The sequence below is a fragment of the Carassius gibelio genome, chromosome A5 (genome assembly GCF_023724105.1).
Source record: "Carassius gibelio isolate Cgi1373 ecotype wild population from Czech Republic chromosome A5, carGib1.2-hapl.c, whole genome shotgun sequence".
Classification (NCBI taxonomy): Eukaryota; Metazoa; Chordata; class Actinopteri; order Cypriniformes; family Cyprinidae; genus Carassius; species Carassius gibelio.
Genome location: NC_068375.1, coordinates 12442631 through 12459102, shown reverse-complemented (window position 1 = coordinate 12459102; position 16472 = coordinate 12442631). Strand labels below are relative to the sequence as shown.

Genomic DNA, 16472 nt, shown 5'->3' with positions numbered 1-16472 from the left:
AACTGATCAAAGAAATCATGACTTGAACCAAATGTGAGCTTTTATTGGAGGATTGCATTGGAGTTTAACTTGACAGGACGTGAAAAGTTAAAGACATGTTATGTTTAGCCGGGATGTGCAAAAACATTTGAATTGAAACATGAATAAACATGCTTCCTATGAATATATACGTATTCATATTTTCTTAGAAAATAAGGTTTAGTTCGCCACGTTTGGACCATGAATTGCAGCACGAGTCGCTAGGTTAAATGGAATCTGAAAGCTAGTTCAGGCCGCTGCTTGCCACTTCTTTGCGAGACTGATGATTTATTATTTGAGTATCTCTTTGCGGGATGTTTTTATGCCGTTTAACATGTTCCCCCAGACGCGCTGTGACTGGATTGTGGCGTTTCTTGTTCAGAATTTAAAGGCGCAGGTTCGGTCACCGCTGGGGTCAGAACGTGGCGACACACTGGACATGTGCCAGACTGAAAATCATGAAAAGACAAAGACATTATAAACTTCTGCTCTTAAAGGAATAGTTCACAAAAAATTCTGTCATCATTTACTCACAATCATGTTTTTTTTTCCGAACCCATAAGACTAAGATTGTCATCCATCCATTGAAGTCCATGAGCTAGATTTACTAAAAGCAAATTAGCGGCAGTGTGCAGTCCCAGGAATTAAAGAGCACACACAACCAGATCATTTCCATAAACCTCAAATCTTAAGTATTGTCCTCCCATAAATTCTGTGTTTGAAAGGGAAACTCCTAAAAATGCATATGCAATAAGGTATGCCACAAAAATAACTATTGTACGTCTGGCTTTTTCTTGGCTAATTTTCCCTGTGTCTTTAGTAAATTCTAACAGTAGTTTTTAAAGTAAAAAGAGGGTTTGCGCTGGCACAAGTTGTTAGTAAATCTGTCCCCATGTAGACAAAACTTCAAAATGTTCATAACGACCCAAACATAAAATACTGCACAGAGCCATAGAATCAAATATGGTCATCGAAAGCTCAAACGTTGCTTGCCTGACATGCATTTGTTGTTGCACATTAAGCTTCCATGTTCACAATATTTAAAGAGCTCAATTTATGCATAGATAAATCAATTTAAATATAAATAAACTCTTCATTATATAAAATGATAATGTCTATTTAAAAGACTTGAATGCATATGAATCACTTTTACAATACAGTCTATTCAAACTTTTTTAAATGCATGAAAGGTTTGGATGCATTCTTTTTTTTATTAATGTTCTGAAAAGAAACATCGGAATCAAAATGGGAGTAAATGATGACAGAATGTTATTTTTGGGTGAAATCATTTTTCTTGCACAATCTCCAAGAAAAACAGCATTACCTTTCTGAGCCAGAGAGTGACGCAGAGTTTATGGAACATGTGGCGGCACGGCAGCAGGGTTGCAATCTCATCTTTGACATATTCACAACAGCAGATGGCACAGCACTGCTCCTGCTCTGCAGAACCAACGAGAGTGTGCATGGAGAAGGTTCAACTCGTGAACCAAATATTCAAACATGTCTTGATCCAGTCAAGCACACAAAATTACAGTATTTTTCGGACTATAAGTCGCACCAGAGTATAAGTTGCATCAGTCCAAAAATATGTCATGACGAGGAAAAAAACATATATAAGTCGCACTGGACTATAAGTCGCATTTATGTAGAACCAAGAACCAAGAGAAAACATTACCGTCTACAGCCACGAGAGGGTGCTCTATGCTTTCTTTGGTAGACTACAGGAGCACTGAGCAGCATAGAGCGCCCTCTCGTGGCTGGAGACGGTAATGTTTTCTCTTGGTTCATTTCTATTGGTTTGTGTCAAATTAATTTTGATAAATAAGTGGCACCTGACTGTAAGTCGCAGGACCAGCCAAACTATGAAAAAAAGCGCGACTTATAGTCCGGAAAATACTGTATTAATTTCAGGCATTTTATTCTTGACAAATCAGATTCATCACACCCAAATGCACTTCCTTATTGTTTTTACTGATCTTCTACTAAATACAGAGTCCGTCTGAAATTGCATATCGTTTGAGCAGATTGAAACTGTATGCAGTACTATAAGACACTTGCTAGCTTTGTATTTTGGGCACTTTACGTATCTACATGTTAAGGCAGTAATACCAGTGTTTTCGGCATTGACGGGGATCTGGGGAAGGCAGTCGATGGTCTGTTCGGTGGCGGGGGGGTGAGCCTGCTCCACATCTATAGCTAAAGACTCCAGATGAGCCAGTGCTGCCTGCAACACAACAAAACACATTAGCAGATTTCATTTCCCCTGGATAAACATAGAAGCCAGTTAATTATACATTAAGCCTTACATTGCCAGTGTGCTCTCTCATTGGCTGAAATCAATGAAGTCTGCTGGGTTATAACGACATCACTCAGCAACTGATCCCAATTTATTAATATTGTCTTTTTAGATGAATTAAGACGGACCATTTATCTGAATAACTTCAGTTTTTTATAATTGCTCATGAAAACACAATATGTGTTAATGAAAAAGCAGTACACATTACGGAAGACTACTATGCTTTCATCTCAAGACATGAACAATAACTAAACGAAACGACATCTTTAGACTACATAATATTACCATTAATTAAAATGGTTCCAGATGATGTATAAAAGACGCTATTCTTTATTAAAAATAAAAAAATAAATACTCAAGACATAAACAACATAAACACCTAATATAGTTAGACTGCACAGTGATTCAAATGGTGATATTACAATACTAAGGAAACAATACAGACTCCCTTCAGTTTGGTAGGTTTCAATATATGCTTTATGCCAGAGCTGCACGATTAATCTAAACAAAAAAAAAAGAGAAGCTTTAACAGCTCCTTAACATTGTGGTTGTTTTACATGTTAAAATTAAGAAATTAAAACATCCATAAATATTAGTACTGTATTTTTAAATATTTTTTATAATTTTTCTACTGTAAACTAATGAAACAGATCAGGGAGCTCCTCACTATCCACGCTGAAGTGGAGATGGTTCACAAGCTCAGTGAAACATTACACGTCACATCAGGGAAAAAAAGTTTCTTTACGGGATCTTTATGGGATGTGTGCGAACACATGGAAAATTCCGGAAAATCACTGAAAGCGTTAATGAACCAAAATCAAACGATCCCGGGACAAATCACAGAACACATTGTCCATGTATGTTCAGGAACCTCTGTGTGAAAGGGGCTTTATAGCATCCAAGCGAAAGATATAACACCAAAAATCAAAACAAAAAAACAATATGTCTGGTGGAAAAACTAATCAAAAATTTTAGCAGGACAAAAAAAAGAAAGAAAAACAATATTCCCCCCTCCCCCTAAATCATGCAGCCCAAGTTAATGCAACAGGGCAGAGGTCCCTCACCTCCATAGCCTGAGCAAGACGCTCCTCTAATGCCATGTAAGTAAGGAGCTGGGAATGATCCACATAAGAGATTGCCTGAGCCATCCCAAAACCATCACCAAATTCATCCAGGAACCTGAAAAACAAAGGACTTTAAAATACAGCCTTTCTGTCTTAGTCGGCTTGTCGTGTTGCAGCTGACACGATCATAATAGTTATTATTGTAACATGATAGTAAATACATTTAGAATATTTTTGTCTTACATCTGTGGGGTGTTTCTCATGAATAGGTAAAATGTTTCACCCAAAATCTGTTTTTGTTTTTTTTTTGCACAAAGAAATGTAGCCAATTTTTTGTGATATTTTGTATGACAAGCTCATTTTTCTTCCTTTTCCTTTTTTTGTATTATCATAATGCGTAATGCATAAATGGACAAATATACACACAAATATAATATGAAACGATGTCAGTCTTGGCGAGTATTTACATGAAGACTTCTTAAGTGGATCTAAAAAACTGGGAAAGAAATCAGAAGCATGTCAGAATTTTGATGCATGCATTCGGTCTTAAAGTGACAGTAGCCTAATAAACCTACTGCTGTCTGTGTCATTAATGTTAATCAAACAAAAAATTACAGAGACAATCACTCACTGCTCTTAAATGAATCACTTTATAACTTTAATAAGAACCTATATATATTTGATTCATGCAGTGATGCAGTGCTTTAAAGTTTAACTCTGGCTTTAATGTCCATTTTGGTTGTTAAATGCAGTAACTGTATTTTAAATTGTTAATTTAGGTAAGTCATAGGGTTGTTCCACTCTGGATATTCTCAATAATACATCTCAACATTGGGAAGATCGCGATAAAGATCATAATTTTATCAAGATGATACATTATTTTGGGAATATCGCCCACCCCTACAAATAAATACTACCGTGAATGAATAAGGCGAGAATGAGTTTCTTCAATTTCGTTAATGAGAATAAAACTAATTAACAATCTAAAAAGCAAACTTACATTAAATTTAAAAAAGGTTTTATAGGGAAATGTTCCTGACATGTTTCATGTTTTTATTATTATTATTGTGAATTTATCTATCTGGTTTATTGACCTCCACTCTGTGTCCAGGTCTTCACTCATGCTGGAATCATCCTCCAGGTTATTGTTGCCATCCAGAATAAAGAGTCCGGGGTGCACAAACTGACTGACACCATCAGGATCTTCATCACTGCTGCTGCCCGAGTCCTCATTATACATGAGCCAGGGGATCTCGCCCTCCTCCAGAGGGGTCTGCTCCCTGAACACCACCACACACAGACAGCTTCAGGCAGTTAATAGGAATGCTTTAAAGGGATAGTTCACCCAAAAACGACAATTTGATGTTTATCTGCTTACCCCCAGGGCATCCAAGATGTAGGTGATTTTGTTTCTTCAGTAGAACACAAACAAAGATTTTTAACTCAAACCATTGAGATGGATCAGAGGTAAAAAAAAAATTAAAAAAAACTATATAAGTACTGTTCAGTTTCTTGCACAGGCCGATCATTTTGTATCTTTACTCATCAATGTATCGTCACAAGCCGCAGGACTCAATTTGGTTTCATTTGTGTATGTTTCTGGTAAGTTTTATTGTATGTTTTAGCCATGATTCCCATCCACTAGCATTATAAGACTGACAGACTGCAACAGTTTGGTTTGTGTTCTACTAAAGAAACAAAGTCACCTACATCTTGGATGCCCTGTGGGTAAGCAGATAAACATTAAATGTTCATTTTATCGGTGAACTATCCCTTAACATTATTAAATATTTAAGATATTTAAATTAATCTGACATTGCATTTGTTCCTGGTGACCAAAGATGTGGGAATAATAGCAGTAGCATTTGTGTCTGTGTTCCATATGACACTCATTTGTCAGAAAAATTATGGAAAAAATGTATTAATCAAGTCCAGATAATTTTGGACACCACAGGTTTTGAGTTTGTTAGAGGATGTGTGCTTACTCTAATGCAAGGCTGAGAGAAGGCACTTCCTCCAGACTGCTGCTGCTGCCCGGCGGCTCATCTATGCCAGGCAGAGTCTCCCAGCTCTCCTCACTTGTGCACCTCTCCTTCTCCAGCCCAGAGTCAGATGTCCACGAGGCCGACCACTCGCCCTCGCTGAATTCTGAGCTGCTGCTAAGAACACAGAGCAGGTTACACGCACAAACACACGTGAGCCCACCTCGAAAAGTCAATCTAATCCTCTTAGCTGAAGAGCCTTAGCATGCTGAATGAGCACCCGATGGGCGCACCTTTGGCACCTCGCTCATTTCCTGAGCGTGTACCTAATCAAGCATTCACAGTAAACGCCCAAGCTCATCTGTGACTTCTATGATGAGGATTTTTAATAAATGTGTATTTTTTTTTTACAAATGGGCTATCAAATAGAGCTTGAAACTCAAAGTTGCAATTATGTTATTTTTTAACAAACAGTCCATGAAAATAGGGGCTTAACCTTTCGAAAATGAGATTTGACCACCTGACTTTGGAACCGCCTGACTTGAACTCTATAAACAAAGTTTTGAAAATATTTAAAAGCCTGAATTGGCTAATTTTGTAATTTTCTATAAATAAATAAACAGAGTATTTACAAACCATGCTATAGAAATGTATAATTTATAAAACGTCACAAAATATGTAACAGGGTTGCACATAAAATGTGGGACCTAAATATTGTGCTTTTGTTTCTTAGAATTAAATTTTTGTAATAGAAATACATACCCCCTTATTCAGCAAGGACACATTAAACTGATCAAAAGGGACAGTGAAGACTTAATATTACAATATTGCAAAATATTTCTATTTCAAATGGATGTGGTTATTTTGAACTGTCTATTCAAAGAATCCTGAAAAACAAATGCACCTCAGCTTCCAGAAAACTATTAAGGGGCACATTGATAATAACAAACAAATATATATGTCTCAAGTGCCAAATCAGTATATTAAAATGATTTCTGAAGAAGCATGACATTGAAGACTTGGGTAATGATGCTGAAAATTCAGCTTTGCATTGTAGGAATAAATTACACTTTAAAATATGTTCAAATAGAAAATAGTTATTTCTAGTTCACAATGTTAGTTTCATGTTTGATCAATGAAATGCAGCCTTGGTGAGCATAAAATACCTTTTTCAAAAGCATTAAACAATTTACCAAGCTTTTTTTTTTTTTTTACAGTACTATGATAGTTTATAAAGTCTAAAGATTTTCTTCCATTACTATTTAAATTTAATAAATAGGGTGATGTGACATAAATTTGCACCCCAATTGGAAAAAGTGCAATAGTAGAACCACTAGAGTCTCATCACACCAACTGTGTATTGACCACTGGAATTGAAGCAGAAGATCCTCTTAATAATATTATACATGTATAATTCTTCAAACACATTTTGAGATAAATGCAATACATACTGTACCTTTCATCGCCCTTTGCAGATGGGTCACAGATTTTCTCTCCAAAATTCTCCAGATCTTCCCAGATGTCATTATCATCATCCTCCTCCTCATCTGCTTTAGTGTTATCATCAACCTCATTTTTCCTGTCCTCAGAACTGAGGTCACTCGAGGCCATGGGAGGAAAATCAAAGAAGAACTCATTTTCAGGGCTCGTTTGGACGAGGAAACCCGGAGGCGCCGAGCCACACTTGTTTCTGACTGCTAAGCCTGACAAATGGCTTACTTCCTCTTTTTCCGAACCTTTCCTCTCAAGGTGCGTCTCGCTCGTCTGTTTGCGGATCTTTGGCCTCACGACCATTTCAGACTGAAATGTATCTTCAGGGTCGGTTGTTCCTGTGCTTTTACAGGAAGCGGGTGCAGAGCTGGCCGTAACCCCGTGACATTTTGGAGCTTGGTCTTCACCAACCACCAATGGACTAACTTTGCCATTTGCTTTGACAGTTCTTTCAAAACCTGGTTCCTCACAGCAAAGGTCTGTTGCGCCTCTAGAAGGTGCTATTTGCATTGAATGTTTACTTATTTTTGGAAATACATTAGGATGCGAATTTCCACCCAGTTCACAAATGCCATCAAGTCTCTTCTGAGCAGCCTGAGATGGGTTTAAACACAAGTCCTCCTCCTCGGCGCCGCTACTGTCAGGCTCATAGGCATCAATGTTGATGTAACTCAGAGCTTCCGGGTTGGGTTTCGTGTCTTCACTGATGGGCCACACTCTCGCATGTTCACTTTTTTCCATACCAGAATAGTATTTTCTGTCATACGGTACAACCTGGTCACTCTTTGGTCTCTTGAAATGGTTCGAGGGTGCTTTTGTGACTCTACACAATGATGACTGCCTCCTGTTGTGTCCCTCCAGATTTGATGCAGAGTTCAACTCCGGGCACACTGCATTTGTGCATGACGTCGGGAGGATAGTCTGAAGCACTGAAGAAATGTTGCTCTTTGATGCTATAGAGGACAAATGGTTCAGTTAGGCCTATTACTCTTTCTCCTTCACTGGATACAAGTTGATACAAGCATACTACAGAGTGAATGTCAAAGAAATGTTCTGATTCATTCTCCCAAATTTAACAGAATATAATAAGAAAGCCTATTTTTAGAAAGATTACTATTCTTTTTAATGTGTCGCCATGTACACGCTGTAATACTTCAATGGAAATCATCCTGTTCAGACAATTAAAAAAATTACATCACAAAAATTACAAACTAAAGGCAGTGCAATAAATAGTATAGTCATATTTAGGGCAGATTACGACATTTAATTGTACTTTACAATGAAAACTATTTCTTTTTTTATGAAGAAAAACTAATCTAGTGAGATTTTAATCAAATGTTATTGATGTTTTCATTTGGTTTTGGGGTCAAATAAGACCTGTTCATTTCTTAACAGTCAGAAACCGAAAAACCATTTAAAAGTACTTTCTACCCACCCTCACCATTCTCGCATGTATTTGCATAACAATGACAGATGGTCTCCTACAGGGTTTTCGGTCTACACCTTTTAAAGGTGATGAATGTGTCACTCTGAAGCAGAAAAACCCACACCTGCATATTTCAGCTCTTCAAAATTCCTGTTTCTGTATTATTCCCAATATTACAAAGCTATTTATTCACCATGAGAACCTCAATCTCAAAACCCTTTGTTGCTCAAAAATTTAGAGTTACTCCAAAATTGACTGCTTAAGTTTATTATTTTAACATAATTTTACAATCTAACATTATATTAATAATTTAAAAAAACAGTGGCACTTTCAAAACACTGCCTTCTTTGTTTGCCATTGGCTTGGCATGAGTTTGGGGAGGGACTATGAGTTTTTCAACCAATAGCATTCATTCTTTTTGCAAATCTGTTTTTGTTAGATTTGTGGTAAGAAAATGACACACTTGGGCTTTAATGTTGAATAACTCTATAGTTTCATCATCCACTAAGGGTTTTTTCCCTCACAAGCTGCTTCTGTACGTACCCACTGCCGGGTCCTTTCGAATACTCATCCTCTCCATGTTTTGACAGTCCTCAGTGCATGCGACTCTTTGTTTATCTGTAACCGGCCGGAAACTGATATACGCATGTCTCCGGCCGTATCTCCTGCCTGAGATGGTCTGGTATCCTCCTGCTGGTTTGGGCCACGCAGACTTCCCTGCTTCTTGACCCATTCCTACAAGAAGCAGAAAATTCACACCATGATTGCCTATAAAAAAAAATCATTGGTCATCAGCTGAAAAAAAAAAGGTTTGCCAAATATCATTCCTATTCTCAAAGAATAAAAAAAAAAAATAATATAATAAAAAACACTCTAGTTACAATTATAGACATCGTTCTTGGTGTGAAAAGGACAATTCACTACTGACAAGATGGGCTCTTAGTAGTCTATAGAGTAAAAAAAATTAGAAATCGGTGCTCCATTGAGAAAACACAGAGAAAAATAGCTATTGAACGTTCTTGAGAAAAAAAAAAGTTATTCCCCATAATTCACTTTTGACTCCAAAGTCAAATTTGGCCCACACCTCTGTTTATCCATCTGTCCATGAATACAAAAATGCAAAAGCTTGATTTGTAGTTTTAACAAAGCCCTGGAGTTGCCAAAAAGTCTGCCGTTGACAAATAAACTGGATATCTGAGTGCAGGTAACACAGAGAGAAATAGTACGCATTTTTTACTTACATATACTGACATTATAATAATGAAAGCTTGTTAAAACTCTGCCTAACTTACTAACCCTAACTACATTTAGAGGTCACTGCACAAAACTATTCGAATGAATCTTTGAAATTAAAACAAAGGCACCTCCCATAGCTATGCTATTATAAATCAATGCTTATGTTCTCTTTTCTGTATTTTGACTTCTGCACGTTGTCCTGCATATCGGCCTTGTGGAACTGTGGATTTTATTGACTCAAGTATGATGAATTGCTTGTGATGTTCATCAATCGTCGCTTTGGATAAAATTATTAAACAGAACAATGTAAATGAAAACATAGTGAGGAGTGACACCTGAAACATCAATTTAAACACTTCGTCCACATATGCTGCAGTGCTGTATTTTTATGCATAAGAATCCATCTTTGATGCAGAAAATACAGCAGTTTTTATGTATTGGTTCAATCCCTTGTTAAACACATCCAGTTCGTATCTTGAATCCTCTACTAATTAATCATGGGTGCTAAATATAGGAAATATCGCAAATGTGCAATGCAGTGACACTTCAGGACCAGGTATATAATTAAAGCTTTCTAACCCATGACAGATCACATTAATGCTGATCAGAGTAACACTGTTATTTTTGTCAGTGTAGATTGCATCAAACACATCATATCCGTCAACAACACGAATTAAAGTGCTTAACATATTGCTATTGCTTGTCACGTTACATGGAGATGTATAATTACAATAAATGAAATTTACAGCCCTCAAAGCAGACTATTATTTAAAGCAGCACACAAATCTCGTGATTTACATGATCAATTTAGTCGAATACGGGCCCTGATGCAAGTTCAGCGCAGCTAACAAGCTAACTAATGTCTGTCGAGAAGCGCTACTGCTTCTAGAGCGTGGATTATAATGTCTGCCGAAACCTGCTTTCCTCCAACTTCACGCAGAAAACTCACACAGTTTTTTGTTTTACGAAATGTATCGTCTTTTAACGGACAGTAACTGTTTACCTGTGTTCCTGGACGCCTCCCGTATCACAACTAACTCTGCGAACGTCACCACGAACCTTAAGAGTCACGTGACATGTTTCCGCCAATCAGCTGTGAGCATCATTGGCAGCATTATAATCGGGGCAGCTAGGCACATGTACAATTTAAATCCCACCTGGAAACCAATAAGCAGTCTGGGATGGGGTAGGATGTTGCAGTACGGGACCAGTGGCGGAGTCGGGATGTTTTCATAGGGGTGGCCAGAGAGGGGCCAGCAACCTGGGGTGGCACAGATATTGGAAAGTCATGACATTTGCCAAGTATGGTAGCCCATACTCAGAATTGGTGCTCTGCACTTAACCCATCCAAGTGCAAACACACACAAGCAGTGAGAAGTGAACACACCCCCGGAGCAATGGACAGCTATATATCCAGCGCCCGGGGAGCAACTGGGGGGGTTCAATGCCTTGCTCAAGGGCACTTTAGCCATGGGTATTGAGGGAGGAAGAGAACGCTGTTCATTCACTCCCTCCCACCTACAGCCTACCAGCACCAAGACTCGAACCAGCAACCTTCTGGTAACTAGTCCGGCTCTCTAACCATTAGGCCACACCTGCCCCGTCTGCCCCACATCTTCATTATTTCAATATAAAATGTAAAACATAAGCTCAATACAATTAATTTCTACTAAATTGTATTTGAGATATTTGTGAATTAGATCAAGCAATGGTGAATGAATATGATCATTTGCGTACCACCTCCAGATATTTTTTATAAAGGGGTTCACAATAGCTTTATTGCTTAGCTTAGTTCTAGTCTCAAAACCCACAAAAGCTTGTTCTCCATCACTGCATACTCATTGATGAGACATGCAGATAGTGATAAGAATTGGTTAATAATAATAATAATAATAAAGTACAGAAGTCAGCAGCACATAATTATAATAAAATAAAATTAATAAAATTAGTTATTTTATGCATTAAAATGGTTTCATTTTTCAAATAGTGCATGTTTTCTTTGACAGTGTAAGTTACTTGGCAGTCAATGGGACAGTCACAAGCCTCCCAGTTTTCATCCAAAATATCTGAAATTGTGTTCCAAAGAGTATACCCCCCCCCCCCCCCAACAAAAAAAAACTTTTTGTGTAGACCTTGTGATCTTGTGATTGCACAGTAGCCTATTCTAGTACATGCATTTGAGAGACTTTTTTTTATGTGTTACTATAAATAAATTAATGCACTAATCGCCTTTTTGGTAATTTCATGAATTAACTGACAACAGAACTACATTGTATGGTCATAGTTTCTTGAACACATTATTTATAATGAAGCAATATAGAGTTGTGTGCCTACATTCACATAAAGTTGAACAGTGTGCGCCATGAGCACAGTAAAACACCTGTCAGTGAAGGGAAAGTTTGTTTTACTGACATATACATCTCATCAGACCGCAGTTCACTGTAGTTCTACTGAAGCTCATTAGTCAAGTCAAGTCAAGTCAGTTTATTTATATAGTGCTTTAAACAAAATGCATTGCGTCAAAGCAACTGAACAACATTCATTAGGAAAACAGTGTGTCAATAATGCAAAATGATAGTTAAAGGCAGTTCATCGTTGAATTCAGTGATGTCATCTCTGTTCAGTTACATAGTGTCTGTGCATTTATTTGCAATCAGGTACAATCATTAGGCACATGTTCCTCTCCGCTCTCTTTTGTACTTGCAGAGGGACAGTTGACGTAGGTTCTGCGTCTAATAAGTCTCGCATTTGATGTGGCCATAAAGAGATACAGCAGTTCCGCATCTTAATAAATGCATTTCTTTAAAAAAGAAAAGAAAAAAGAGGGCAAAAACTGCAGTTTTGAATGGGGGACCAAAGAGGTGGCCAATCTTAGGCCAAGGGCACCCCCCAGCTCTGCCCCTGGACGGGACAGGGCAGGATAGGAGAAGATAGGGAGACACATTAGAATAAACAAGTGTCAGGACAGACACTGAAATTGCAAGTTCTGGTTAAATTAATAATGTGAAACTGAAAAGGAGTTGATTTCCAATTATACATTTGCTAGCTGCATTATAAAATATTAAGCGAATGTGTGTAGACCAGCAGCAGGAAATGTATGTATTTATTTATTTATAAATAAATTTATTTATTTATAAATATGAAAACCACATAATAGGAACCTATAAATTAGATGACTGAATTATCATTAAATGTTTAATTATCATTAAATGTAACACAATAACACTGAATAGATGTTTACACTACAGAATGCAGATTATTAATCATATCAATACCTGTCGAATGGTTTTTATTGGGATGGAGGAAAATAATAAAATAATGTGGAGGGGGAGAGATTTTTCGATCTCTGGGACCCTAAAGTTAAAGACAGCCTCAATGGAAAATTGACTAAAATGTATGGGCTCACCTGAGTGTGTGTGTGTGTGTGTGTGTGTGTGTGTGTGTGTGTGTGTAGGCTCTTCACTCGTTAGGCGGCGCAACTCCTCGCTCACTCTCGCTCTGTCTGTAGGACACTAAGCGCAGGAAGGAGGCAGGGCTGCCTGGCGCTCTTCCTTTGCCGGTTTGACCATCGCTATTTGCTGAATCACACAAACTCTTCCGCATCGTCAAAACTTTGAAGACAGATCGCAGTGCATTTCAGCCCGTGGATACACAACGCCGTCAGACAGAGAAGGTGTCTTCTTCCGCGCAACTCTTCATGGCGAAAAGACCTCTCTTTTTCACTTCTGCCTCCTGTCACCTACGAGACACACGCCTTTAAAAGTTTGCTTTGCATGTGAATGTAGAAGACTCCTCTGTGAAATGAAGCTCAGCAGACAGTTCACAGTTCTTGGCAGTGCCATATTCTGTGTTGTGATATTTTCCTTGTACCTCATGTTGGATCACATAGATCAGAGCAAAAACCCGAATGGAGAGAGAAGTCAAAACGTGAGTATGCTTCTCATGTCTTATGCTTATCAATAAACTGTGTTTATGTAAAGAGATTGTCAGCGGATGTGTGTTTTCTGTGTTCAGGCTGTAAACAAACTCGATGGTGATGTAGTTGATTAAAGGCAATAGTTTGAATTGATAGTTTGCTTCTTTCCAATTGACATTACACTATTAAGATAACAAACAGACACAAAGATGGCTGTGAACAGTCAGTCATTTCCTGGATTTCAAAAATACTTTATCGTGCATTTTCCACTAAATAACTTAGAATCACGATAGTGTTCTATGCAATTAAGAACTCGAATGAAAAGAGAGATTGTGTGAAGCTGCGGACAGTGAACTGATCTCAAAGATAATTTCCTCACAGTCCACGGCGGTCGTGGGTTGTGTTTCAAAACATTACATAGACTGCACACTGTTTCCTGCTCAATTAAGATTTTTTCAATTCATAATATAGGTACAGGCTCGCATAAATAGTCCTACCTACCGTAACATAATGGCATTTTTATGATTAAAATGAAGGTATCTTTTCAAATGTGTATTTTCAGGAACACCTTGTCATATGAACAAGGATATAACAAAGTTTCATGCACCTCATGTAAACAAAACAGCTGATAATTCAATTCGAGTCGGACATGACTGGAAGAAAAACTATTTGTTCAGTATTGGTTTTGTCAGACTGATTTAAACCGAAATCATTCGATTGTATTCTAAACGAGTCATTAATTGAATCGACTCATACGAGTCATTTGCTCGTGAATCGGACTATACTTTTCGCTGTTTGTTTTTGCGTGCAGCTTGCACTGTCTAAAAAAAACATGTCGTTTTTGCATTATTTCCTGTTACACAGTCTTTTTTATTCCGTCTTATATGATTCAGACTGTGAACTAAAAAAATGTATATGTAATGAGATTCAGTAGAATCGTTGCCGAGAACAGCATTTTGGGCTTTGACTGCGCGAAAATACGCAAACATATTTGACACTTCTCAGCTGGCTGCTCACTAGGTTTTAAGACAGACACAATGATTCATATTGTAGTTTACTTTTTCACTTAATACTGTTAAAATTTTCAATTAAAAACAGATTAAAATTCAGTGTCATAAGTTCATTTATGCTCATGAATCGAAAGGGAGTCAGTTCTTAATTTCTGAACTTAAGAACTGACTCCCTTTAGACCAACTGTCTATTTGTTTTACAGGATTGAACACTGATGTTCTTTGACAATGATGTACTATGGTTTAATGCAACACATTTTTGAACACCTGAATGAATGGCATTTGAGACCCACTGTGGAAAGAGGGAGAATTCAAATCAAATGTTGTATTTTAGTCTCTCACATTTTCACAGACACTGTGCTTGTGCCTGATCTGTACAAGCTGCTGGCCAGATGCTGCATTAAATTACTTTAAACTTCTGTAAAAAATTCTGAGATGTACTACATTCAATTGTGCTCAGTTATCATGTAGTAATGCATTCAGATGTCATTGTCAGAATTCTGTGCTGAAGGGCTGCGTGATCTCGTCCGAGGCTGTGTTAAAACTGTTTTACTCTCTTCTGCAGGGCCAGCTTGGTGTTCTGCAGGACAAAATAGACCACTTAGAAAGACTACTTGCAGAGAACAATGAGATCATTGCCAACATCAGGGACTCTGTAATTAACCTGAGGGAAACTGTGAAAGATGGGAAAATGTTTCCTGATGTGAACATGAATCAGGGGAACGTGGAATTGCTGGCCCCTGCTCCTGCACTGCTCCCCATCCTCTCAGAGGACTGCCAGTTTGCAGCACGCACGTACTCCAAGGCAGCAGATGGAGTACAGGTACAGAAAAAGAAGTGTTAATATTAGGTGGACCAGCTGATTATTCTCAAAAATCATATTTCTTTTGCTTGCCCAGTCAGGCCAGTGATCCAGATTTATACAGCTCTGTCAATATTTGATATATATATATTTATAATTTACTCCGCATTTGAATAGCAATATAATTAATTTACTATATATTAGGGCTGCAACTAACGATTATTTTGATAATCGATTAATCTGTCGATTATTTTTACGATTAATCGATTAATCGGTTTATGTACTTATATTTTAGTTTTTTCCCCAAGTAAATTATTAATAAAGGGTCTTTATCATTCAGCATAGATTTTTAAGAGATTTTAACCATTTTGCATTGTCATATCCTCATCAAAAATATACCTGGAGTTGTTTTATTATGTTAGTAATCCTTTGTCGAACTCTTCTGCAATCAAAACACTGACCCATACTCTAGCAAAATTCACAAGGAGATTTCAAATATTGTTTTCACCATGGCAGTCCTTAGAGCTCCTAAAGTAGTTTAACATCCCAAACAAAGCTTAAGGAATCTTTGAGAACATATTTTCACGAAGTATAAGGATAAAACAGAATAAAATTGCAGTGCATTGTATTTTATTATTTACTGGGAAAAAGCTTTATAGCTTATGCTGTGAAATTGTAAACAATCCTTCGAAAAAAAGTGCCAATGGCATGAAACCTGAATGGAACTCACAATTTAAAGTAAATTAAATTAGTAAAGTAAAGTAAATTAGTTGTCCAGAAAAAAAAAAAATTGGGACACACACAAAAAACCTGCTGTGTGAAAAAGAGCAGTGAATACTTAGAAAAGAAGTGCATTTTAAATATACTCAAACATTTACCTCTCTCATTCAGTCATAATTAGGCTGCAAGTCTGAATTATGAACTGGTAAACGACAAACTGATCACATAACATGTTTGTAAAGCTTTAAATGTTAACTGTTAAAAAGCAATGTTATCAGCTTTTACGACTAAACTTTTGCAAACAACCTTGTACTGGAGAATCTGCACAAATAAAATTCTTAGGGGCCGTTCACATATCGCACCTAAAAACGCGTGGAAAACGCTAGTCGCGCTGCTTTCTCCTTCTTTTCAAAGCGCTCGGGCAGAAGCGCCCCTGAGGCGTCTGTCTTTGCTAAGCAACCATGACGTGCTCTCTCCATGACATGCCCTCTCCATGAAGACCCGGAAATCT

The 16472-nt window shown here is 37.5% G+C and overlaps 2 protein-coding genes across 3 annotated transcripts in view; one reads left to right on the top strand and one right to left on the bottom strand.

Annotated features, from left to right (window-relative positions):
- Positions 1-22: 22 nt before the first annotated feature.
- LOC127994368 (E3 ubiquitin-protein ligase Praja-2-like) lies at positions 23-10600 on the bottom strand. 2 transcript variants are annotated; one of them, XM_052591798.1, is made up of 9 exons: positions 10517-10600; positions 8821-9012; positions 6817-7804; positions 5364-5537; positions 4473-4658; positions 3379-3493; positions 2128-2242; positions 1343-1458; positions 23-467 (listed from the first exon to the last, which is right to left on the bottom strand). In XM_052591798.1, exons 2-9 carry the CDS (start codon positions 9008-9010, stop codon positions 348-350), a joined length of 2004 nt encoding a protein of 667 aa, XP_052447758.1. In that variant the 5' UTR covers positions 9011-9012; positions 10517-10600; the 3' UTR covers positions 23-347. The 2 variants fall into 2 exon arrangements, with proteins under 2 accessions (XP_052447758.1, XP_052447759.1); XM_052591799.1 differs by having other exon boundaries at positions 5364-5534.
- A 2379-nt stretch (positions 10601-12979) lies between these two features.
- The window catches only part of LOC127994174 (alpha-mannosidase 2), a 53053-nt gene continuing 49560 nt past the window's right edge, over positions 12980-16472 (top strand). The window contains exons 1-2 of the mRNA XM_052591780.1: positions 12980-13440; positions 15005-15262. Of these exons, the coding sequence (XP_052447740.1) occupies positions 13315-13440; positions 15005-15262 (384 nt within the window). The 5' untranslated portion in view covers positions 12980-13314. The remainder of the gene's footprint in view (positions 13441-15004; positions 15263-16472) is intronic.